General features: G+C 51.9%; 1 protein-coding gene across 1 annotated transcript; it reads right to left on the reverse strand.

The window, feature by feature from the left end:
* Positions 1 to 27: 27 nt before the first annotated feature.
* LOC104832598 (LIM homeobox transcription factor 1-alpha-like) lies at positions 28 to 24,749 on the reverse strand. Its single transcript, XM_010568854.1, has 8 exons — positions 24,692 to 24,749; positions 20,854 to 21,034; positions 2,789 to 3,021; positions 2,162 to 2,319; positions 1,995 to 2,072; positions 1,173 to 1,305; positions 616 to 774; positions 28 to 182 (listed from the first exon to the last, which is right to left on the reverse strand). The coding sequence occupies exons 1-8, from the start codon at positions 24,747 to 24,749 to the stop codon at positions 28 to 30; spliced, it is 1,155 nt and encodes a 384-aa protein (XP_010567156.1).
* Positions 24,750 to 24,784: the final 35 nt, after the last annotated feature.

Below are 24,784 nucleotides of genomic sequence, written 5' to 3' on the forward strand. Positions count from 1 at the left end.
CGTGAAGAGTTGGGAGCTTTTCTATGGTCAGGACGTGAAGTAGGAGCTCTGCATGGAGTAGAGTCGGTCAATGGGGTTGCCCACGCGGGCTTGGAGGAGGTTGGCTTCGGCCGTTGACAGCAGGCAGTCTCCCAGGTGGCTGATGCTGTCACTGTCCATATCGTGAAAAACTCCCTCTGAGTCTAGAAGAGGAAGGAAAAGGGAATGGGTGTGAATGTGGCGGGAGTGTGTCTCGTGGGGAGCTGCATGCAGCACGGAGAAAGGGTGGCAGCAGGACCACGTTACACCTGGAGCAATGGTCAGCAGGGCTGGTAGGAGGTGAGCCCCCCCCCCCAGGACCAGCTTTAGGGGTAACTCTTTCCTCCCTCACCCAAATATTTCACACTGGATGGAGGGAAGACCCCCAGCCTCGCTCCCTGGTCCCTAGCAGAGCTCAGCCTGAGGCTCTGCCCTCACCAAACTTCTGAGAAAGGCTCAGCACAAAGCCCAAGCCCCGTGGAGCGCTCGCTGCCACTGGCTTCTTCAGCAGTCGCGGCGGAGTTGGCTTTTCGTGGCTTGGACTGCTACGTGCAGCTCTGATGCAGAGACGGGACAATCTCCACGCCATTCTCCTACCGTAGGGGTGCAGATGGTCTCCTGGCAGCTGGGGCGGCGTCAGCCCTTGTCTGTACAAATCCGTGCTGTAGCCGTTCTGATCCAAGGGCAGCAGCTGCTGCTGGGGGATCCTGGGGTAGGGGACCATGAGCCCATCCAGGCCGTGAACGCTCGCGCCGTCTAAAGACATAACCAGCGGGACGGGTTGAAGCAAAGGGTGCGCAGCATGTGGTGGGGCAGAGCACTGTCGCGAAAACGTTATTTACATTGCTGCAGCGGTATTTGGTGGCCTAACTCTGGACCCGCAACCACACGGTACTCGGCTCTGTGCGTACGTGCACAGGAAAAAAACCCGTTGTCTTCTCAAAAAGAGGAGATACGTGCTGTGTCACGGGTACCCACGAGTCTTGCTGAACGTCACCTAGTTATTCCAGCTTGTACATAGCAATTCAGTTACAATCTGCGTGCTTTTTGCTAATCTCTTCCTGTGTGCGTTCTCTCTCAAATACATCCAAGTCAATCCCCTCCATCCCAGCCTGCAGCCCCCAGAGCTGTCACCGTGCGCGGCGGCTCCTCACCTTCGCTATCATCGTTGCTCTGCCTGCTGTTGCGACCGGTCCCTCTCCCCGTCCCTAAGCGAGGGTTGCCCAACTGGTCTTGCTCCTGCTGTTGCTGCTGCTGTTGTTGTTGCCTGCGAGCGATCTTCTTCATCTGCAAGGAGACAGAGACCCCGGATTTGAGGTTCTGACTGAGAGGGGAGGGGGTTGCGTTTAACACAGCAGTGGACAACTGCCGCCTGCCTTTCACGGAGACCGAGCGCTGCCATGATACAACCCTGCTCGGACTCCACTGGGTGACTCCTCTGCAGTCAATGTTCTCTGCAGTCGTCCCCATGTGAGAAACGGGGCTGACAGAAAAGGCTGTATTATCTTTGTGGGAGATGCCATTTGCAGTTTAAAAACCAAAGGGCTTTGTTTTACTATAAAGCGAGGTTTTCAAAGCCACGTGTTTTCCGTTTTCACCCTTTAAATTCTGCAAAATTAGAAATGCTTCAACTTCTAGAAGAAAGAAGCAGGAAATCCTTCTAGTCTTTCTATAGTGAGGGGTAAAAAGCAAGTAGAAAAAGAGTAATCAAAAAAAACCCCAATGTGAAAAATGCTAAGCCCTGCAAACACCTATAATTAATCGATTTTTGTATTTCTCTTCAAGCTTTTGCTACTACCAGAAACATGTTGTAGGACTAGGTGGACCTGTGGTTTGGTCCTGCATAGCTGTTCTTCTGTTCTTCTAACTGTTTTTTCTTTTTCTAGGCTATTCTACGTTTCCTTTTAATTGAACGAGCGTGTGTGCTATCCCACCGGTATGCAGAACCCAGCTGTGGCACGGGAACCGCCACTCACCTTGGCTCTTTGGTTCTGGAACCAGACCTGTACCACCCGCACAGTCAAGCCCGTCTCAGCTGCCAGGGTCTCTCTCACCTGCCCACAAAACCCAGAGAGCTGAATCAGAACTTAAGTTGCACTTAAAGGATCCCAGCCAGCAGTAGTACTGAGTGGCCTCCTTATACCTTTCTGCAAGGCTTTGAGGAAACCTCAAACGAAGCCTTGAACGCCCGTCGCTGCTGCGTGGTAAGGATGGTGCGTGGGCGCTTGGAGCGCTTGTGGTCTTTGCTCTCCTCACTGCCTTTGCTGTGCGAGTGGCTGCCGTCTTCGTCCTCGCTTTTCACTGCAACGCAAGATCAGTGGCGGTGATTCAGCAGAGAGTGGCCTTTCCGGACCATCTCCCAGAGGAAGGATTCAGAGAAACTTGTCAGAGTTTTGCCCCTTTCAAGGTGCGATTTAGAGCAGAAGCACAGAGTGAAGCCAGGAAAGCTCACGGACTGAGCTGTGGCTCAGGGGAACACTGTCAATTCAGAGACGGTGCTGATGGGCCAGCCTGGCCCCGTATTGTCCATTCCGTAATGTCTCAGATCTGCCCACCCAAACCTCTCCAGATCAGCCGAGTAGATCTCGACAGCCTGGTACACCCTTGGCTGCCTATCACCAAGGGGAAAAGATGCTGCAACCTCCTCCTACCTACACCTCCTCCCTCTGGAGCTTTCCCCACAGTTAATTAGGGACTAAGCGGTACCTGCCCTCTACGAGGTTCACCCTGCTTCCCCACCCTCAGCACGGTCCCAGCCCCAGCCCCTCACCGGACTCGGTGGGTGCCGGGCTGATAGCGCTCAGCATCTCCTTCTCCTTCTCATAGTCACTGCGGCACAGCAGCTGTCCTTCCTTGAGCACAAACTCGTCTCCCCGCTGCAGGCGCCGCTCGCACTCGCAACAGTAGAAGCAGTGAACGTGGTAGACGTTCTCCAGCACCCGCATGATGAGCTCGGAGGGGGCGATCGCCTTCAAGCAGCTGCTGCACTTGGTCTGGAACAACCTGCAAAGAAGGTCCCAGCGGTTAGACACTTGGGCAGGGAAGATCAGCCCTGGGCTGAGGCCCAGGAAGCCAAGGGAAGAAGGGGGATGGATGTTTGGAGCTGTGCTAGCACATCCCAGCAAGAAGCGTACATCCCAGCTGGGTTTTGGGACTTTCTGACCTTCCATAGCCCCAGGGAGGAACACGAACTTGCCTGGCCCAACAGGACAGAGCTCTGTGTCTCCTCTTCCTCTCTAGGGCTGTTCACTGCCTGGCTTTGTTAGGTTGCTCCTAGCGAGAGGACTTTATGGACCCCTCCAGGACTGTCCCCAGGGCCTGGAGGAGCCTTACGAGAGGGAGTCCCACGGGGGAGGCTGTTTGTGCCCCACACCATGTCCAGAGAGAGAAATAAACAACTGCTGAGCACCCCACGTACAGAGCAGATGGTTCTGATGAAGTAATTTGGGATCTAAACAAATGTGAGCGGTGGTGGCTGCCGGCTGACAGCTTCTATTTAGCCACTTGACAAGAGAAAGTAATAAAATAGGGATTAATTAGGCTGTTGTTTAAACACACAGGATCTTCCCCACCAGCAGGGAACTCATAAACTGGGATTGAGAACAAGACTGGGTTAATCCTCCTGGCAAACTCTGTGGAGCAGGATGAAGAGGCTTACAGGGGTGGGCTCATCCCTTCCAAATACCACCATGGATTTGTGCTGTGCGGTGGCTTTCGGCTGAAGTGTCTGGGACATTCCAACTGGAATGGTGTGGGATTTCTCTCTCCTTTGTGTGAGTGTGTTTGCATGCATGTTCCTCTCTCCCTCCCTGTCTCTCTTTCTCTCCCCTCTTCCTCTTTGTCTTTCTGTAATTCACACTTGAAAAATAATAATCGAATTTTAGTTGGAAAAGCTGGGAGTGAAGAGTAGCCTTTTAACCAGAACCTCTCACTGTCTTAACAAAGGAGCAAACTGAGCGTGTTCTAGGCACAATCCCAGTCCGAATCTGGGCTGAGTCCAAATCTGTCCCTTTCTAACACCAACATCCTTCTGTTACAGCAGAAGTGAAATAGTAAAAGAATAAAAAAGAACCAACAGCAGAGCCAGTCCAAGATCACGGCGATCTGCAATCCATCAGGAACATATGACATATTACTAAACATTAAGTTATTAATGTTCCTGGACTTTAAGCCCAGCCGGAAGATAATGGTGATGTAGTCTGACCCCACGTTCATTGCAACCCAGAGAATCTTGCCCAGGAATTCCCACCTGTTTGCTGGTGCTGGATGTACAGCGAAGGCCAGCCAGTTGCAGTCTGGAGGCTCCAGGTGAAGGAGGATCTGTCTGTATCCATTCGGAAGAGGTTCCAGAGGCTAACTAGCTCCTCATTCCTTTCTTCCAATTTGAATCTTACTTTATTCCATGCTCAGCAACTAAACTTTGTCATGTCTTTATCTTCTTGAGAACCAGTTAGGAGTAGTTACGCCAATTCAGGTAATCAAACTATTCTTTCCAGGTTTCTGTCCCTTATAATTTAAACAACTCGTTTAAAAGTGAGTACCGACTTTTTTTTGCACCTTGGCTGGGAGAATTACTGTCCCCAAAGAAAGATCTGCCTGGCTTCGCTATATGCTGTCGTGTAGCTGAATCTAGTGACACAAATATAATTTGACTTGGAGACAAGCTAGTCCCAAGCTCCCATCTGGTCTTGCCGTTTCTTTCAGAGACCGGTTTTCTCCTGTAACACACCCCGGCCAAGCTGGTTCCACCCCCGAGCCCCAAATCCAGGGGCAGACACATTAGAACATAGACCTGACAAACAGAAGCTTTACTTCAATATCCTGACCTGACTCCCATTGTGGAACAGGATAGTTTAGGAAAACCCTGATGGAAAACTCCCTATCTTGTTTCACACTTGTGTTTTCTTCATTATTTTTATCCATATAGATACTGGAGCATTCCCTGGGTCCTTTTATATTTCTAACCTCAGTGATATCACTGGTTGCTTGAGGAAAACATCCAGAATATTGCTTAGCCAAGGCAGGTAGAGGAAAGCTTTGAGCGTGATGTGCTTCTAACTGCGGGCAGGCTGATAGCGAGAGGGATGGAGCAGAAAAAGGAAACGTGGAAACAGATGTCAGAGCTGGGAAAGGAGACCTATTCACCTGCAAGGCACCGAGCCGATTCCTCCCGCTGCTGTTGGGACGAGGCAGTTAGCAAGCCTTATTTAAAGATGCTGTCATGTGCCAGATTTCCATGAAAAGGGCTTTTTTGCAGCTATCAGGTGAGGGAAGCGCTGTTGCTGCAGTGTAACTCAATAATGCTTTTGGCATCGCAAGGCCCGCACCCTCCCATCTCCCAGCTAAGCCCCGAAAACAAATCCGCTCTGCTTTGTACTAATTGAAGAAAACATTCAGCAAGCAGCTCATAAACACGGTGTCAGCTCGCATTACACAAAATTAAAATTCTCAGCCCCTCCAACACCAAGAATTCCTAAAGAGGCTGGTTTTAATATTGCCTGAATCCGTTTAAGTCAAGGTAATATTGTTTGGGTTGCCATAGGAACAAAATACATCTCCGTTGCTGGCAGTGGGTTACAAGGAGGCTTGGGAGCCTGAGCTGCGGACGCGGCTACACCATGTCTAGAAGTGGCTGCCTGCAGAAACTACGCTGAGGGACGGTCCGAAAAATAAGCGGGTTCCCAGGTTCATAATGAAAAGTGCATTTAGAAACTGCAGTGACACGAGCGAGATCTCTGCGTGCTCCCAGAGAAGAGAAGAGCCTTGGTGGCAGCATCAGGACCATTTCTAAGTGCCTGTAACTCATGACAACTATATCCCACATTTTTTTGGAAAGACCCTTATGCTGCCTAAGCCTCCTAGTCCACGTGCCTCCACTTGTATTTTGACCAAGTCTCCCCATGTCCTTACCCAGCGCCCTTGTCTCCCCAGAATCCCAGCTGAGTTTGATTTCTGGTTAAGATTTCCCTACGGGAGGTGTGTTAAGGCTATCAGCTTTTATTCCTGGGAATGTTCAGAAACCATCCAGCAAGCAGAGGCAGGTGCATTCACACAGGTACATATCCCACGTCCTTCTTACCAGCTTGCCTCAAATTAATTGCCTTTGCAAATGATGGAATTTGATTTGCCTGCCAGGGGAGGGCTCACCTTGATGGAGAAAGTGTCAGTAGCAGGAGGGCAGATGGGCTTATAAGTGGGAACGTCTTTGGGAATTGCAAAGAAGGCAGCTCTGGAGCAAGCAGAACGGTTACTCACAAGTCAGCATGGTGAGAGAGGCTTGGGGCTACAGGGACCATTTTTGGCAGCCAGTTCTTCATGCTGACGGACACTCAAGGCAAGAGAAGCGGCGTTGTGGGCAGAAGAACTGATAGAGGGCAAGTGCATCTGTACCATTTGCCAACTCGGAGACAGCACGCGTCACCCGAGCGAGGATGAAGATACGCAGTATCTTAAGAGAGCTTTGATGCTGGGCTGGAGGCCAAATTCTCCGGCTGCCCACACTCTTCCTGCTGGGAGGTATTTGAGGCCAGCTCTGGGGCCGCACCGCTGGCACATCTGCAGAAAAGGCTGAGCTATAGAAAGAAGCATGGGCAGCAGTGCCCCGAAAGTCCCAACGCTATTTCTCTATTTCTCTTTTATGCCTGGACACTAGGGTAATGCCCAACATCTTGATGCTTGCTGAAATCTTGGTCCCTGTAGCAAGGAGTTATATCCTCGGTGAAAAACAATTCCTTTATTTGATACCCTCACCCTACTTACAGCTCGACTGTCTCTTTTTTGCCATTAACAATTTTCTTTTCTTTTAATAACAAAGCAGTCGGGGAGGGCCCAGCATGTGATTAATTTCCGCCCAAGAAGTTCAGTAAAGTTTCAAAGTGTGGAACAGCAGGAAGAGGCATCACAGCAAAGCGACCATGTGCATCTGCCCGTCTTTTGCACACAGCTGAGGAGCTCTGAGATCTTTCTACATCTTTTCAGGCATTTTGTGGACTTCATTTATCAGACTTTAGTACTGGTAAAACACCCCAACGCCTAACTCCCTGTTAATCCTTGCAGAGCACCCCTTGTCGCTGCCGATGGCTCTGGAGGAGAAGCGTCAGCCCAGCTCCCGGCTCTTCGGATGGGGATGAGCTGAGCAGCAAGTTATTTGAGAACCTCTCTGACCCATCATGGCACAGAGAAGATGCTGACCCAGGCCTGGGAAGGGTAATTTGGGGGGCATATGATTGTCTCGATGGGATTAAAAGGTGTTAATGAAGCAAGGAATAAGCTGCGAGGCCTGTGCTTCATGGAACGAGCTTATTTAGTTAGGGTTTAGTCAAAATGAAGCAGTCCAGGCTTAAGCAAGGTCTGTTTACTTAACATTGAGCTGCAAAATCCATTGTAGCCGTCTGAAATATTGAAGTGGAACTTGCAAAGCCTCTTTCCAGATTTCGGGCTGGGGGCTAAGGGCGTGATGGGGAAGGGGACGCACAAGGGAAACGAGGAGGCAGCGCCAGCACAATATGCTCTTTCATTCCCTACTGCAACAGCCATTTCCCCCAATTCAGCGATACAGAGTGGCACCAGGGGATTAAGGGGAAAAAAATTTCCTTCTGCTTAGTTTCTGACTTCTTCCAGCACCGTTTGGGTCAGAGAGAGAAGGAGTAATTCGGGGGCAACAGTTACCTTTGCTCTCCGTTCCCTGCAAAGCCCTTTGCGGCTTATGTGAATAGATTTACCCCCAGAAAGGAACTTTGTAATTGTGTAATTATGTTATTGTGCCTCTTGTCAGAAATGGCCAAGACTCAAACATACTCAAACCTCCTCTAATGTGAGCATGTACACCAGAAAAGAAGTCTTCCGAAATGAAAGCTTACCAAAGCCAAACTGCATGCAAAGTTCACCCCCGAGGAGCGGAAAAAACAAATTTAAAATAACAGGTGTTAGTCATCTCACTTAAATGTTTCATTAAAAGGCAGAAGGATGGGGTAGGAGTCGAAGAGCCACCGTGGCACTATTGCTGTTGCATCTTCATAGTCGCACAGAGGGAAAGACCCGACCTTCTCTATCCATCGCTGGAAATACAAGGATGAGGGCAGCGCCATGGTCATGTAGAACAGATGGATTTTTGGGACAGAGCATGCAGCAAAGAGATCTCCCCAGAGTTTTGCATCTAGCACCAGGAGCAGCATTTAATGTAATTGCGCTCGGTTATAAAAAGTAACCAAAAAACCTGCATCTCGTAAGTGTGGTCCTGCTTGGCTGGACCCTGTAAATGCCCTTGGCATCCACCCAGAAGGTAAGAGGTGTTACAAGCTCTGCTCCCCAGCTTGATTCTGCTCATGTCAGCGATGAAAACTGATGCTGAAAAAAACCACCAAACAAAACCCAACCACTACCTCTGCCGAAAAGCTAAACCACAAGCAAAACAGAAAAGCAAAACAACACCAAAGAGGTTCCCAGAGCCAGAGAGATTCATAAATATTAAAGTGACACGAGTGAAATGCTACTGAAAGATTTAATACAGTACTGCTGCTCTGTCCCTCAAGGGGTTAAACCCCCCACTGCGAGGATATTACTGCCAGCACGGTGGCACTGAGCCATCACCATATAATCTGATGAACTCTTTTATTAAATTTCACAGGCCTGTCTTCTTTATTAAAATCTCCCAGAATTCATAGGGTGCCTGTCATATCACTGCTGAATGCTAACAAAAAATGTGGGTTGTGGGTTTTTTTTTTTTGCCCCCCCTCTTGCCTCCTTTTTCCTGACTATTGCCAAGGAGGGATTGTGTCTCTGTCAGGTGAAGGAGAGGTGGGAGGGACGGTGCTACTGGCTAAAGCACAGTGGGAAAAGGGGGCCATTTGCTTTTGCAAGCATGTCCCCCCCTTTCCCAAAACCGTTCCCCTCTGCACCCCGCAGCCGTTCCCTGCAGGCAGAGCTCAGCGGCTGGGAAAAACGGGTCCCAAAAATTGGTTTTACCTGTCTCTGTACCGCAGGTGCTTTCTTTTCTGGAGGGGCAGCTCACAGCGTGCAGCCCTTCCCAAACCTGGGCAGGGGACTTCTGCGGTGATGGAACGAGCATGGCAGGACCACGCTTGTCAGGTATCGTGACTCTCGACGGGAGCCAGCATTAACCGCTGCTTCCGAGGAGGAAAATGAGCAGACTCCTTCCAAACACATCCAGAACAGAGGGATGACAGCAGTACGTGTACCTTGAGCGGTTCCCTCCTGCCCTTCACTTCTTGCTGCTAACACCCCATTTAACATCCGAGCTGCCTCGCGCTCACAGCCCTGCAAGAGCTCACCTACGCCGAAAATACTCTCTGTCGCTGGGGCAGTGTGGCGGAGGGGGATTCAGCTTCTGCAATCACCCTCACCTCTGCAAAGCAGAGGCAAAAATGTGCCTGCTCCGCTTTAATCCCGCATTAGGCTGTCTCTGAGCTGTAGGAAGGTGGGATTCAGCTGTTGAATCTCTACAGACCTGCCCTGGACTGGAACTAGTTTGGTTTTACGCTCTTTAGAGTATACTCTAAATGCTTTTTTGAATATTTCCAACAGGAGACTGTGGGAATCCTACCCTGAGCTGAGCGGGGACGGGCCCAGCAGACTGCGGGACGCACAGAGCTGCAGTGAGCAGGTGCAGCATTTATTTCTCTGGATCCCATGCAAAGTTCCAGCTGTAATGCAGAAGCACTTGTGGGGTCCTGCACTTGGTGCTTTTGAAAGGATACTCTGCAAACTGTCAGGAACAACAGAGCAAAGCCTCTTGCTAGGGATAGAGGAGGTGGGTCCTGCCCCAAGCCAGCCACCTCTGCCCGCCTGCCTAGAGAATGGCATTGCCCTTGTCTTTTTGAAATGATTTTCTCTTCCAAGTGCAGAGAGCTGGTGGAGTGCCTTGGCAAGCTGCCCCACTTTCGGACTCAAGCTGGCTCTTACTCCACGCCGAGCTCTTAGGAAGCTCCAATCCCTGGTTCAAAAAAATGGGAACTGCATCTCTATGGGGATTCCTCCTCTCTGGGAAGAAATAAAGTTTCTGGTCCCTGTATCACCGCGACAGCACCTTCCCGCTGTCCCCTGAGAAGGGAACCCTCAGCTCCTTTCTCTCTCCTCTTGCTTTCCCCGCTCTCCACTCAACAAGGCACAACCCAAAAACTCGCTCCAGGTCCGCGGGTTTAAAGTTGGGAGTTATCAATTCATATTGATTTTGTCCTGCCTTATTGCATGGCTCCGGGAAGCCTCCGCATCTCCATTAGTATGCCTGGCAGGAGAAGGGTTCCTTCGCTTAGTAGCTAGGGGTGATATTACCGATCCAGATAGTATCCAAACTCAATATCCTGTTTCTCCTTTTCTCATTTCCTGTTTGCAGGTCTGAATGCTGGCGTTGTCACAGCGAGAGGGGGGAAGGCAGGGAAAAAGAGAGACAGCAGGACAGTGTGTGCACGGGAGAGGGAGGGCTGGCGGTGGGGGTATTAATGGGGGAAGTGAGGGGGAGGGAGGTAGAAGGGCTGCAGACACTTTTATTACAGATTTAATAATGACAAAAGAACATCATTAAACATTCATTAGAATTATTTAATTAAATTTTACTTTGGGGGGGGAAGAGATTAGATATGATGTAAAAAGCAATATTGATTGAGAAAAGAACAAGCTTGGGAGATGTGATTTAAATTAAACTCTGCGCTCTCTCCCTCTTCTCTCTGTTTTAATTGAGGAAGGGGGCGTGCAGTGGCACGGGGGACGATTTGGTAGCACGCAGCGGTAATGGGGTACCGTGGCTGGGCAGGGCTGCTGCCTGCACCAGGAGTGACACTTTGCTCCATCCCATCCTAACGTGGCGACTAGAGCCAACTTTCCTGGCAAAATGCCTCCGGTACCATCCGAAGGGTTGCACAGGTCCGCGCCCTGGGGCTGAATTGGGCAGGTGACAAGCTGGAGAAAGGCACTTGGCAATTAGAAACTGTAGTCCCTGTCTGTGCCCTGCTAGACTTTTTGGATAGCTCTGGGCACATCCTTTCTGTGCCGTGGTTCCCATTGTGGCTCACGAATAACAGAGCATCCTCACTGCAAGGGTTGAGAATAAGTCCTTTAAAGTCCTTTCAAGCAGGAATCATTTTAGAAAGAATTAAAATGCTCCCACAAAACAGCTGTGGCCCAAGAGGTGGCCAGGACACTATTTCAGTAAAAAACTAAGCCTGCATTAAGGATCGAGAAGAGAAAAGGTACCCTTCTGCTAACACCAACCTTAGGGAAAAAAACTGAATGTAAAGTTGCTTTCATGAGTGATCTACTACGGAGAGCACGCCAAGCTAGCGCAGTCAGCTTCTGAATCCCTCTGTGTGGATGCTCTTAAGGCAGATACCGGTTAAACATAACCCAGATTTTAAAAATCTAAAGAGAGTTTTTAAGCGGTGAAAACTGTTAAGCTGTTGCTTAATAGGAGCCCACCTGTTTAACTCAAGAAACTGGCTGACTTAACAGTGAGGGAGATCTCCATGTACAGACCAGCCTGACGTGGGATGGAGGTGGTAGGAATAAAGAGAAGGGAAGTTAAAAGTTGTGAGAAGAAAGAAATGAAGATCCAAAAAAAGCAAGCCGAAGCCTCAAGGACCAGGTCACAAACTGCAGCGTAGACTCTCCTAGTCCACAAAGCCACTAGAAAGTTGTACGTGAGCGGACTGTGATCCAAAGGTAGCGTGGTAGCTTTACTGCACTTCCAAGACGAACTGGGATTATTGGTTTAAACCCAAGTCTAGATTAATGAGGTAGCTTCCATTTTGGCAATAGCCTAGCAAAGGCTGCATGGTCACGCCGAAGCTCATGAACCGGTTGCAGTGCTGCGTGGCTGCTCATTTCTCTGCTTAAACTGTGGCCCTAAATTTACCGTAGCACTGAAAGTGAATTACACTGCTTTTGGGGATTAATGTAACCAGTTTAAAAGCATATTGTTAATTAAACTTGTGCATCTTTTTTTATACAGGCCAAGCTTCTTTCTAGTTTCACCTTTCTCCTGGCACCAGCAAAACCACATCCAGGAATCAGGAAAGGGATTTGGGATGCTGCTTCTCTGTGCAAGGCTGACCGGCTCTGATATTACAGCGGCTATATCAGCAAGACCCCAATAATGGAAAAAAACTGCGCGAGCAGTCAAAGATGTGTGAAGCTGCCACCAAGATACTTAGGATAAACTGTAATTAACCATATTTAAGCTTAATTGCATTAAGGGGGAGAGGGAAATGAAAGCTGGAAGCAGATTATGGATCTGGCTTATAATTCAATTTGTGCAACAGCTAGGAAAGAAGGGGCCACATTCTCCAGCAGCGTGTTAGCAACACAGGAGGCATGGAACTACTGGGACTCTAGAGACGATTGGTGAGCAGAAACAGCAGAGGGAAAGAGAAGGAGGATTGGGAAGCAGAAGGTAGGAAAATACCTTGGGAGAAACAAGAGAGAAAGAGCAACTTAAGCCCTCCCAGATGACTGGGAGGACAGATCGGAGGATCTCATTTTCAGGGTGGTGTGTGACACCAAGACTCATTCAACATTGCCAGCTGTCACCCTTGTTTCTTTAGCGTCTGGTTTCACACAGGCTTCTGAAAGAAGGAAATAGAGGATGAAGAAACTGGGTGATAGATTGTAAGTGCTGCACTTGCAGTGTTAGCCAAGTTCAGAAATAAAAGAAACGTGATAACACAGGGACAGTAGCACCTCTATGTTTCATAAATATTTCACTTTCCCTTAAATCCTTGCGATCACTCACACCAGCCATGGGCTCTGCATGTTAGTGCAAAGACCGAGTGCCTGTAAATACCTTCTGGCGGATCCTCTCTAAACCACCACTGTCTATAAGAGAGAAGAACAGGGTCTGCGCTCCCCTTGCCACACTCCAGGAATCTCCTAGCCCGGGAGAAAACTGGTTTCTTAAAGCATGAACAGTTCAGGGCTCCCCTTTACTTGTCAGGATGCTTGTGCTGCATGGGAACAGCTCCTGCCCGCCTGCCTGCCTGCCTGCCTGCCTCTTCCCAGCCTCGCAGCCCCTGGCACTGCTGGAAACTGGCTCTCAGGAGTTTATTTCTGGCACCTTTGCCTTCGCGGCTGCCCTCTTGTGGTCCCTGGTCCTGGACTGAGAGAGATGCTGCGTCCAGAAGCAGGAGCATGGTACAGTCTCCAACCCTTCGGCGCCTTCCAAACCGTAAGTTTCTGTCCCAGAACCCTTCCCGGTGTTCTGCTTTAGGAGGTGGCACTGGGAAAGTGGACGGAGCGGCGCGTCGGCTTTCCTGTTGCAGTGCTCAGTGCGTGCAGGTAACATCCAGACCCCGCTGCTGCAAAGGGCAAGCGGTCCTCCGGGCACCGAGAGGGACGCAGAGGTGCCGGGATGAGAATAGCATCAGCACCCAGAGCTCTAACCCTGCTCCTTGCCTGCCAGCCCAGCCTTGCCGTGATCACCACTCACTCGCCCAGACACCAGTTCTTTCAGGGCGGGAACCCCCAAGCCCAACTGGAGTTGTGCTGCGTCTAAACTGAATTAATCCTGGGGAAATACTGCCAGCCATGCTGTTGGAACAGAGCCTGGTGCTGTCTCCAGCGCAAACCCTCGCCCTTCCAGCCACCGCTGACCTGAGCGAAAATTCCCTCCTCCTTCCCCAGCCCAGCAACCCATGGCCAACCCTAGAGCTGGCTTGGGGAGCTCTGCGAGTGATTCTGCGAGGCTGTGGGCACGGGGAAGTAGAGCTGTAGCACGTCTATCAGCGCCACGTTAATAAGCTCAGCCCTGAAGAGCAGGCTGTCGAACCCTCTGCTGCTCTGAGACTGCTTGCCCGCCGGACCATGTCCACCTCCCCAGCCCCAGGTACCAGCATCCTCGGCATCCGCTTCATGCCCGTAAAGTCACCTGCAGCCTGAAAGGGATGAGAGACGTCTTTCACTGGAAGCGCCGAGGATCCAAAACATTTACAACCGCTCGATTGTTAAGGTACATCTGTGTCCTCTGCTTGGGGGGAGACGATACCTTAAATTATGGTTGTTTACTTTGATATCTAAGTCTTTGGGGGTTCATATTTTCCTTTTCCTCATCAGAAGAGAAAGCAAATTATTTTTACAGGCAGGCACAGCTGATATTAGACTATGGTCACAGGGCTCCAGGAGCTGGGTGCTTAAGAAAACTCTGCCCAGTAATAGCGTGAAAGTTGGTGACATGGGGTCCAGGAGAGGCTCAAAGCCATGGGACGCAAAACATGGAAGGAAAAAACCAGCCCAAAAGAGAAAGAGTATCTATCAAAGTAAATTACATTTAATTAAACTAGGAAAATAATGTGCCGCCCACAAAAAAAAGTTCTTCCTCCCCCATGTATTCCCCCCGTTAGAAAAACAATCCAACAGCGATGGGGAACAGACAGCACGTGGTGGCTGGTTTCTTAATCACGCTCAAGGCGCATCTGCATATTTCTTTCATTTTGCAGCGATTATAGAGTTAGTGTTTAATTTCCTGGGCCCTGTGAACAAACCAATGCAAGGGAACAGTGAGAACTGGGGTAGGAATAGCTTTGTGTAATTAACGTCATTAATCATCAGACGGGCTTTGCTCTCAGTGGGAGACAGGGCTCAACCACCCACCCAACGAGGAAGGAGGAAATATTTGGGATGGGGAAAAAGGCACGAGCTTTTGTGATTGGGTTGTTCACCGAAGCTTTGGGGGACCTGTCCTGCTCCCCGGCAGCGGTCACGCCGTGTCCAGCAGAGATATAAAGCCGCAAACCCACCAGGGCTGTCCTAAAAACAGGACATCGGGGTCTTTCCCAGGTTCAAGCTGCCCAATTTCTGCACTACTGAGGTCCCACTGGTCCTCACCCATGGAGCAGGGATGGCTGCAGTGACCTCCCCAGCTTGGAGGAGCAAAGGATCTCAGGATAACAGCTGTGGATGCTCCTCGGAGGACCAGCAATGGGTGCTATCAAAGGGCGTCCGGACTCGGTCCCATCACCCAGCCCAGAGGAGCTGGAAGGAGTTGCAATTCCTTCCCACCTCCTTCGTCCCCTGGTCTCCCATTGTGCTACTCGTGGTGGGACCCGCAGGGTCTGTTAGCCGGGCACGCGGGCTCCATTCATCACTGCCTTGTCAAGGGTGCTCATTATCTCATTTATTTGCTCACTTTTCAGAGCACCGTCACTTTTCATTACCTCTCGCCAGCCTGACGGAGAGGGAGGGCCAGGAGAAGACTTGGGGGGGGGGGGGCGGACCCCGTTGCTCAGCAGAGGGACAAGCTGCCCATGGCCGAGCGGGGCAGCAGGATGGGTCCCTGCCCGCTGCCTTCAGAGCAAGAGGATTGGGATGCCCAGCACAGTCAGGAGCGGCCGCGCTTGGTAAAGCAAGGCTGGGCGGGCTTTAAGAGTCGTAGCTCTCATCAGCTCTTGCAAACCATCATGTTTTGGTGCTGTTTTGTCCTCGAGTCCCTGTTTTTTGGGTTATAAATACATCTAAAGCACCGTTTTTTGATGTCCTCATGCCTAGGAAGCGCTCTGATAATTTCTGAGCTGACTATGAATGTCCCAAGTGCAGCAAGGGGGGAGGAGAAGCTTTTGTACTTAAAAGCCAAAAAAACACCCCACCACAAGAAAAAACAATGAACCAAATCCTTCCGGTTCCAACACCAATTTCATCATTTTTAAGGCCTGACTCCTGCTCCTGGAATGCAATAGGGTTTGCACACAGTGCCTGGGCTCACTCTTGTCCAACTCTTGTCCCGGCTTCTCCTACCCAGGAGATCTTTCCTCGCAGGGGAGCCCTCCCACATGGTTTTTAAACATTAACCAGCTTGCTCAGAACAGTTGCCAAGGTGCTCGGTCTGGGTCAGGCCCCGATATTCCGGCAGGGAGGGTCACTGCCTCGCTCCCTGCCTCTTCCCCAGGGAGGAGCAGGGCTGCTGGCTACTCCTTGGCTGCACCACGCTGCTTCTCTGGACGCACAACAGACTTTCGGAACCCTCTACCCTTCCTCCTCATCCCAGCCGTCGTCTGAGCCCGCATCTTTAACCTGCTTATTCCACCCGATGAAAAAAGTCAGCTCCTATTTCCCATTTCTCAGGCAACTCCATTTGTATCCCAGCACTCGCCTCTCTCCTGGGCTTTTCCTAATCTGCACAGCCCAGAAAATTGGCCAAAGTGGTTAAAGGTCCCAAAAGGACGATGCTGGATGTCACTCCAGGGTACCAAAATACCAATTTGGCAGCCATGCACCCAACACCCTGGGCTTGGAGCCCAAGTTTCCGATCTCTGCTCTCTGAACATCCCTGCTCGACACGCAGGGGTAGCTGAAGTTATCTGTGGTGGGTTTCAAAAGGCAAATGAGCTGCTCTCGGTTCAGAAGGATCTCCCTAAACCTCGGCCACCCTTTCGTGGGCTTTCAAAACCGTGATGGCTAGGAATATTATCTTGACTTTAAGTGCAGCGCTAGGTTCTGCACGTCTCACCCAGCAAGGATGAGAATAGCTCCGAGAGGACCCCAAAATGGATGCAGGCAGAGCCGATGGCTGGGATGTGCTGGTCAAGCCCTCCTCAACCCTCTCGCTTCTACAGCCAGATGGAGAAACCATGGTGATTCAGGCAAAGACCGGGGACCGTGAGGGCACTCGGAGGACTCGGTCTGTGCTCAGCTGTGCCGGTCACGTGCCGGCAGCCGCTCGGCAATGGAGAAGCTGCAAGTCAGGTTCGAGCCGAGTTCACCCCGTATCTCTACAGAGGACGAGCAAATCATCTCCACATGGGCAAAAGGAGAGTGTGGAGGAGAGGGGGAAGGCTGCCAGCGCAAGGCTGCGGTTCAGATCCCTCTTGACAGCTCCCCGGCAGCCCCCACATCGCCTGTCATTCCACAAAACAAACTTCAAAGTAAACAAGGCGCCCAGGACCCGGCCGTTGCAGCCACTCTATCATCGTTCAGGAGTATTTTTCCTTCCTCCCCCCGCTTCTTCTGAGCCATTGCATTTACACGAGCTGCCCGGAGCTGGATTTACAGGGCAGGTGCCTGAGCAAAGCACAGGAGAGCTGGCTGGGCCCCAGGCAAAAGGGGAAGAGGAGAGTTTCACAAAAGCCTTCAGATTGTGGTTTTATATGATAGGGACTGCAGAACAACATCCATCTTCAGGCTTAACATTTCATCTCTAGATCAACAGTCCGTTCCTTCCCCCACGTTCAGCTGCAGCTGCTGGCTTATCTCTCCATTAAAGCATTTTCCTCTTATTGCGCAGTTTCACATGAGAAGGAATAAATGCCAGATGGGTCTCCCCTCCAGGTCACCACGCTGCAAGCCCTGGTCTACGCCGCAGCCCAGGGCGACACTGGATTGTGCAGTCTGGGATTCATCGCTGGCCAAAACCACGAACTTTGGAAAGTCAAGGCCAAGAATGAATACTCTGGGGGACAAGATTTCCAAACAGGAGGACTGAGAGTTTGCCTCCCTGGAAATTCCCATGCTGGAAGCACAAAGGTGCTGTGCGGAGATGCCTTCAAAAGTGCCTGAAGCACCAACTTTTGAAAGCTTTTAAGGAGCTGCAGGCCCTAAGGGGTGTTTTTGAAGCTGGCCGAGATACTTTGGATCATCACAGAAGTGGGATGGAGCAGACTGTGCCAGGGGTCTGCAGCCCTGCAGCTGCAGCTGCCTGCAGCACGGCGCTAGGAAAAACAGCATGGCCATGCTACCCTGCCCAAAATTCAATAGCAAAAAAGCAATGTTGGAGGCTGAGGTCTTTCCAGGTGGAAATGCCGTCATTGGCCTCGGGGTCAGGCACCTGACTGCCTGGAGGAGGAGATGGTGCTCCTTACAGACTGGTTTTGCAAACGCGTTTTTATCTGGTTACTCTTAACCACAGTGCTCAAACCCACTCCAGCACCTGGCTCCTGTCTACCTGCACAGCAGCCGAAGCCAAGACCTTACGGCCGTCCACCTCCTTTGCTTCAAAGCGTCCTGGGACCCTCACCCTTTGCCGGGATGGTGTGGGTGCCGCCTTGCTCATGCAGCCTGTCCTCCCCTTCCACGTCAAGCTGTGGCTGCACCTGCCCAGCTCCTTGTCCCTGCCTCTCCCAGCCTCCATGGGGAAGTGGGCAAGCCCTGGTATTTTTATTACCATTCCCATCGCTGCCAAGCGCTTGCGTCAGTGGCCGGGAGGAGGCTGCGCTCTCCTTTATGAAGCACAGGGAAGATAAGATTGGACCATTAAGTCTTTAGAGGATGCTGCCAAACTTCAGGGAATTGATGGAGCATCTTCCCGGCATCCTTGGATGTATGCGTGTCACCAGCTCTTCCCAGCGGCACCAGCCTCGGGAAGTCACAGCCAGACACGGGCTTTCCGGGCAGCAGCACTGTTTCCCCCCTAATATTTCAGTGGAATTCTTGGCACGGGAGGGATGAACTGGGAGGGAGCGTGTGGAAGCAGTTTGTGTTGTGCCCACAGGAGATGCTTATTCGGCAGAAGAGGAGAACTGAGGAAGCATCACCGTTGGCATGAGCCACCGACTGAGCCCAGACCGTCTTCTCGGTGCCTGGTGCCATGGCATTAATGGCATTGCCAGCAGCTGCGGTGACCAGCAGCGATGGCAGGGAGCTGCTGAGCTCCGAGGAGCTCCCTATCCCGGGGAGGGAGAAGCTCACGGCGTTTTCCGATGTATCTGAAGTTTGCTGGAGTGTCACTGTGGTTATTTAGCTCTCTTGCCAGAGGCAAAAGGAAAAGGAGCAGCCTTTGAGCCATCCCTTGCCTTCGAGCCATCCCCTGCCCTGCTGCAAGGTGGATGGAGCCAGCAACCAGCGTGGAAGCAGCTCCATTTTTTTACAGCCATGATCAAAGCGCTCCGTGCCGAGAGATAACCTCTAGCAGGATCGACCCTGCCCCGGCTCTATGGAGCGATGCCACTTGCTTGGTGCATCCAGACAGGAGGCCACGGTGCTGGTTCATCATTCGCAGTCCTGCTCAGAGGGGCAGATCCTGCACTCCCTTTGGGCTCTTCCAGCTTATCGCTTGTTCCTGAGATGCTGAAGGAAAGGGGGTGGCCAGCAGACGGGCTATCACCGGTCCGGCTCAGAGCTGTCAGGGTCAGGGATCAGCCTTAGGGGATACGAGTGGCTTCTTGTGCCACATCACCCCCCTAAAAAATGCCACGTGGGGCTCACTGTGTCTCCCAGGGGAAGGCAGAATTGGGAACACAAGGCTGTAATTAAAGGGCAGCCCCTTTCCCTGTCCTCCCAGACTCATTTCCAGTGACTGTTCTGCTTCAAAACACTTCCAGACTGCAAAAAATGGGGACGCACAGGCTCCCTGGGCTTCCCGATGCCCCTTGGAAAAGGACATCACCAGCGTTTGAAGGAAAGCAAAGGGTGAAGGCTCCAGTTTTCAATCGGAGAGGTTCAGAGTGAAGGGGAAAGGATTTGCCTGTGGCCACAGAGCCAGGCAGGGGCAGAGAGAGGAGATTTTTCCATCCCATGTTCACCTCCCAATGCTAACAGAAGCACCTGAGCTGCTTTGTTAATAAAAGTGCATTTATGACCACTAAAGGCAAAAAAACCCTTCACTGCTTTAGTGCTGGGGCAAGGTGCGACCACGCCACCAGCTCGGGCGCTGCCGAAATTCAGGGAGGTATCTCCAGTGCTGTGGGAGATGCTGCTCTTTGAGTTTTGCAGACAAGGCTGAGTTTGGGATAAACCTAAAAACCTGATTTTTCCCAGGATTTCACACACACCAATGGCTATATTTTATCAAATCACGCAGCCCAGAGCGATACAGAGGGCAGCTGCTCCCCAGCTGTCCTACAGCCCCTCCAGGTACCTGCCACGCTTTCATTTTAGGGATGTCTCCTTCCATATCGCACCACCGCAAGCCAGCTTTCCACTTACAATATGCCTTCAGCCCCTCCAGCTCTGTTGGCCGCTTCCCTCTGTTCAGCTCTGTCTGGATTCACTAACACTCAAAACACCTCATCTGATACCCAATTAAACTTAAACAACAAGCAGAGGAGCGCGACAGCCCCGTCTTCTCCTGGAAGCCCTAGCAAGGTGTTCAAAAGCAAATGAAGTGGAACTAGATGATGGTTGTAGGTCCCTTCCAGCTGAAATATTCTATTCTATTCTGTTCTGTTCTGTTCTGTTCTGTTCCTGTTCCATTCTATTCCCATTCCATTCCATTCCATTCCATTCTAAATATTTGGTGGTGTTGACCCTCCTGAAGGCACAGGATTGCCACCCTGAGCAGAGCAGAGCCCAGCACCCTGGCCGTGGCAAAGACAGGCTCAGCCACGCGGCATAACCACAGCCATGGGCTCCCTTGCACCAAAGAGCACTTGCTAGCAGCTCCCAGCATCATGGTTAGGGGACAGCGTGCCCGCTCCTGTCCTTGTCTGATCTGTTCTTCATCCCATGAGTAGGAACTTCGCTGCAAAGCAAAGCTCCTCAGGTTAAATCTGCTGGCCTGCACATCCCAGAAGGACAAGGCATGGAGCTGGGGGTTGTCATCATCTCCTGGGCAATTCTCATTTCTTGAAAAAGCATCCCAACAGCCAACAGGTCATCCTTTCTGCCTCTTCAACCAACAGCTCATCCCTTCTTCCTCTTCATCCCTGCCATGTTGCCACATTAAATCAAAGCTAAACACTCCTGTCCCTCTATTCGGACAGCATCTCTTTGCAGGACACCTCCGTGGTCCTTATCATCTCACCTAGTCCTCGCCAGCCCACATGACACCGACACCACGGTGCCGTTTCCCAACCCACCCTTCCAGAAGCCCACCTCCTGATTGAAACCACCCTGCCTCCAACGCAATCAAAACAGAGCCGAGAGGGAAGGAAAAATCAGAGAAAATAACCGGAGGGCACTTACTTCTCATAGTCGTGCTTGCAGTAGAGCTGCCGGTTGCGACAGTAGCAGGTCCCAGAGAGCGGCTGCAGGCAGACGGCACATTTCACGCAGCCTTCGTGCCAGGAACGCTCATTGACTCGCAAAAGGAACCGGTCGGAGATGGGGGTGTCGCAGCCGGCGCACACCTCCCGCATTTTGGAGTCTGAACCTGGGTAGCAGGGAAAAGATGGCGTGAGAAGGAGTTTTCCCTTGCTGGGGGGGGGGGATCATGTCCTGCAGTAATAGTGTCTGCTTTTTTGGGGGGGAGGGATGCTTAGCCTTGCATAACTCCTTACAATTATCTACCACTGTTTTTTGCTTTTTGTTCTTTAAAGCCACATGGTGTTACTGTAGGAGAGGGAGAAGGGAAGCTCGGCATGGAGTTTTCTGTGACAACCTTGAAAATAAATATCAAAGTTGGGTCTGTGAAAGCAGCAGGTTCTGGGTTTCGCTGCAGGTGGTAAATTCCTGGTGAACCCCAAGCCTGCAGCTCTGGCACTGTATAAATCACAGAGGACGTGGAGAACACACATTTAGGAACCAGAGAGCAAATGTATGTGTGTCTTGACAGGAGGCTGTGGGTGCCGAGCTTGTTGGAAACCTTGGTCCAGGTCAGAGACAGACCTGCGTCTGAATTTCGTCCAGTTTCACGCCAGATTTGGTGCTATGAGCTGCTTAAAAAGTCTCCAGAGCTTTTCTTTTTTTTTCCTCCTGAGTGTTATCAACATGTAAATCTATGGCCGCTCTTCAAACGCTTTGTCATGATAACTTCAAGGTAAAGGAGTCAGTAATAAATACATTATCTGGTGCACTGGGTCTGGGTTGCAGGCTGAGCCAGGCAGCGGCACCCTCTCCAATGTCCACAACCTCCACCCCACCAAGCTCTTTGGGTTTTACGAGCACTTATCTCTGTCCTCTCCAGCTTCTCAATGCTTTTATCTTCCTGTAAGCCTGTAGGTCCTGGGGTAACACATGCCCAAGCCCCGTCGAAGGCTCGGAGAGATGATAGCATCCCATGGATGAAGCTTACGGCTCTTTTAAAAGGCAGCGAGCTGCCGAGGGCAACCAAGGTCTTCTGCTGCACCTTGGAGGAACGGGGGTTTGAGGGGAAACACTAAGTCCAGCCCTATTTTGGGCACCATCCCAGGGCAAGGAGTCCAAGCCAACAAGTAGCCATGGCAAATGGCAGGAGACAGATTTCGGTAGAGACCCGTGTGCCTCTGCGCAAGGCTGGGAGACGCAGAGGAGCCCTGACACAGCAGCATCTCCAGCAAAAGGGGATTTTTCTGCTTCTCCAGGAACATGCAGAGACTTTCCCAGCCCTGCAGATCTTATTTCGCAGGCTCTGGGAAGCAGCCCTTACACCTGACCACAGTCCTCTGCTGATCATCCTGGCCAGGACCCTGAATCAGCCCGTCAGCAACTTGATTTCTGGCTCCTTGGACCCAGCAGGCTCCAATTGGTGGTAGGGAGATGGAGGAATGGAGCATGGACCAGGCAGGACCGCCACGGTGGAGGCAAAATGCGGGCAGTCAGAAAGTATCCACCAGCAGGAACACTTTTTCTGTCCAATTTTAGCTACAGGTGCTTTCCCAAAGTCCTGAAACCATTTGAAACCATGGCAAACACTCTCTGCCTTGAAGGGTGCTGCTGTTGTTACACCAACACAGGAGGGACCGTTTGCAGGGAGTAAATTTGGCTAATTTGGGCTTTCTGTGCAGCCAAAAATGGGGGCGTCTCATGCGAAAGCAGCTTCTGCCCCACTTCATTGCGATGCTTGGCTTTGGGTCCTGCATCTCCAGCATCCCAGTCGGCATCGCAGCCAGCTGAGCCTGCAGCCACGTGCCTGGGCAATGCCGGACGTTGCGGCAAGCTGAGTCCCGGCACAGCTCATTAATTAAATGCTGGGACCTGGAAATCGCGTGGCAGCATCACCTGGAGGTGACCAGACCCTGAGAGCCCTCCTGCAGATTGGGATCCAGCAGATCAGAGCGGAAATGAGGATTTTTAGCCCAAGAAGCGGAAAAATGAATGTCTGCCGTGCTGCTGGTGGTGCTGGAGCAGCAGCACAGGAGCTATAATGGTGCAGCTCTGTAATGCCAGGGGGGCAGCGTGGGTGGCCAAGGCAATAAGCAACCACATCCCAGGGGCTGTGGGCACGTGCCGAGGTTCTCCGTGGATATTTATCCCACGTTGAGCCTCCACTTCTCACTTTTTCCTTTGTTATTAACTTCTGGAGTCAAATATTTTCACCCTTCTTGACTTTGACCCCATGGGCTGCATGTCACCGCGGGACCAGCCAAACCTCCAGTGGGTTAGAGGCGTCTGGGACTGAAAAACTCCAACTCCTCTTTAATTTGGGGGGGAGAACCAGGGAATAACCTAATAGGAAATTAGTCTGAGAGCAGCTAGTTAAATCGCCAGGGAGCTCCGGGAATGTGGGATCAGTCCAGAAGGGAGAGACACAAAACTTCAGCCCCAGGGATGTTTGTCCCTCCGTCTCACTCAGCGAGCAGGCAGGAGGATGCCAGGGATTCGGGGTGGTGGGAAGCAGCAGAATCCTGCCTGCTGCCTGCCTGCGTTGTGGTCCGGGACGTACGGGCAGGGCCCAGAGCAGAGGTTACTGCCCAGCAATAAGTTAGAGCTGCATCTTGCTCAGCACAAGGCCACGAACACGGTGATGCCGTAACACTATGGGAGACGAGCGAGTGATACTGAGCTCCAGGGGGAAGAGGGGATGTGAAAAATCTAGGGAAAACTCAGCTTGCCTGAATCCCCCCACAGCCAGTCCGGGAGAAAGGGGCAAAACTGAAAGTAAAGGAGATTTCTGCCTTACGCTGCCCTAAAGACAATCAGACTGATAAAAACGCAAGTTTGGACCCGCAAATATGTTAACGAAGAAGAATCCCAATCCACCGCGTTGTGGCTCTCTGAGACGGGGAAAAGGGACACTGAGGGGGACATGACCTGGCGAGCCCAGCATCCACACGGAGAGGAGGCAGCTTGGGTGCCTCATCTTGGTATTATCCCGAATTAACCCCCCCACCTCCAGGCCCTCCCACGGCACGTGAACCCCCCACCGGGTCTCGGGGGCAGATATCCTCGCTGTAATTGAAAATTCGGGTCAGCGAAGCCAGCTATCGCGCGTGGCTGGGATGATCGAGGGCCACGCGACCGCAGCCTGGCCCTGCACGGGATGCTCCCTAAAATCAGCAAAGGACCGGGATAAACCAAGGCTCCGAAGGGGCTTATCCAGGAGGTCGGGGCAGACGAGGGATGGATGCTTGTGGCGTTCCCGTCCCTTCTGGGCTCCGTGCCTTGTGCCTTGCTACACGCCGGTACTGTCTGCTGTTACGGACAACCTCAGCCCACGGAGCCGCAGCTGCTTTGGGGTTGCAAGATGGCATTTAGCGGCGTGCCAACATCTTGCCGTGGTTTTTGCTGCCTCCAAATTGGCAAACCACAAAGCCAGGCTGAGCGAGGTGGGGGGTGCTCCCTCTCCCCTGGTCACCCCGACAATCCGGAGGAGGAAGGATTCTCCTTCCCGAGCGGGGAATAAACACGGCAGAGAAGCTGGGAACGCCGCTGATGCCAGATGGGATCATACGGGTTGGGGGAAAACGGGCAGCACGGGCAGGGCCGGCTGGTCCCGCCGCAACTTGGGGACACGCCGAGACCCCCCGGAACAGCCCAGGGAGGATGAGGATGGAGCAGCCAGCCACGGATGCTGCCTTAGCAGCCCGGGCTGGGGGGGGCTGAGGGTCTCCCCGGTGCCCACTCCCCGGTGCACGGTACCCGTTCCCGGTCTCCCCGCACTCACCAAAGCCCAGGACCGGCGTTGCCTGCTGCAGGCAGGACGGAGCCTCTTCGGTCTTCATGCCGGCGGCCAGCGCGGGGGCTGCGGGTGGGGAGG

Source organism: Haliaeetus leucocephalus, unplaced genomic scaffold (genome assembly GCF_000737465.1).
Source record: "Haliaeetus leucocephalus isolate CR32 unplaced genomic scaffold, Haliaeetus_leucocephalus-4.0 Scaffold260, whole genome shotgun sequence".
In the NCBI taxonomy this organism is placed as follows: Eukaryota; Metazoa; Chordata; class Aves; order Accipitriformes; family Accipitridae; genus Haliaeetus; species Haliaeetus leucocephalus.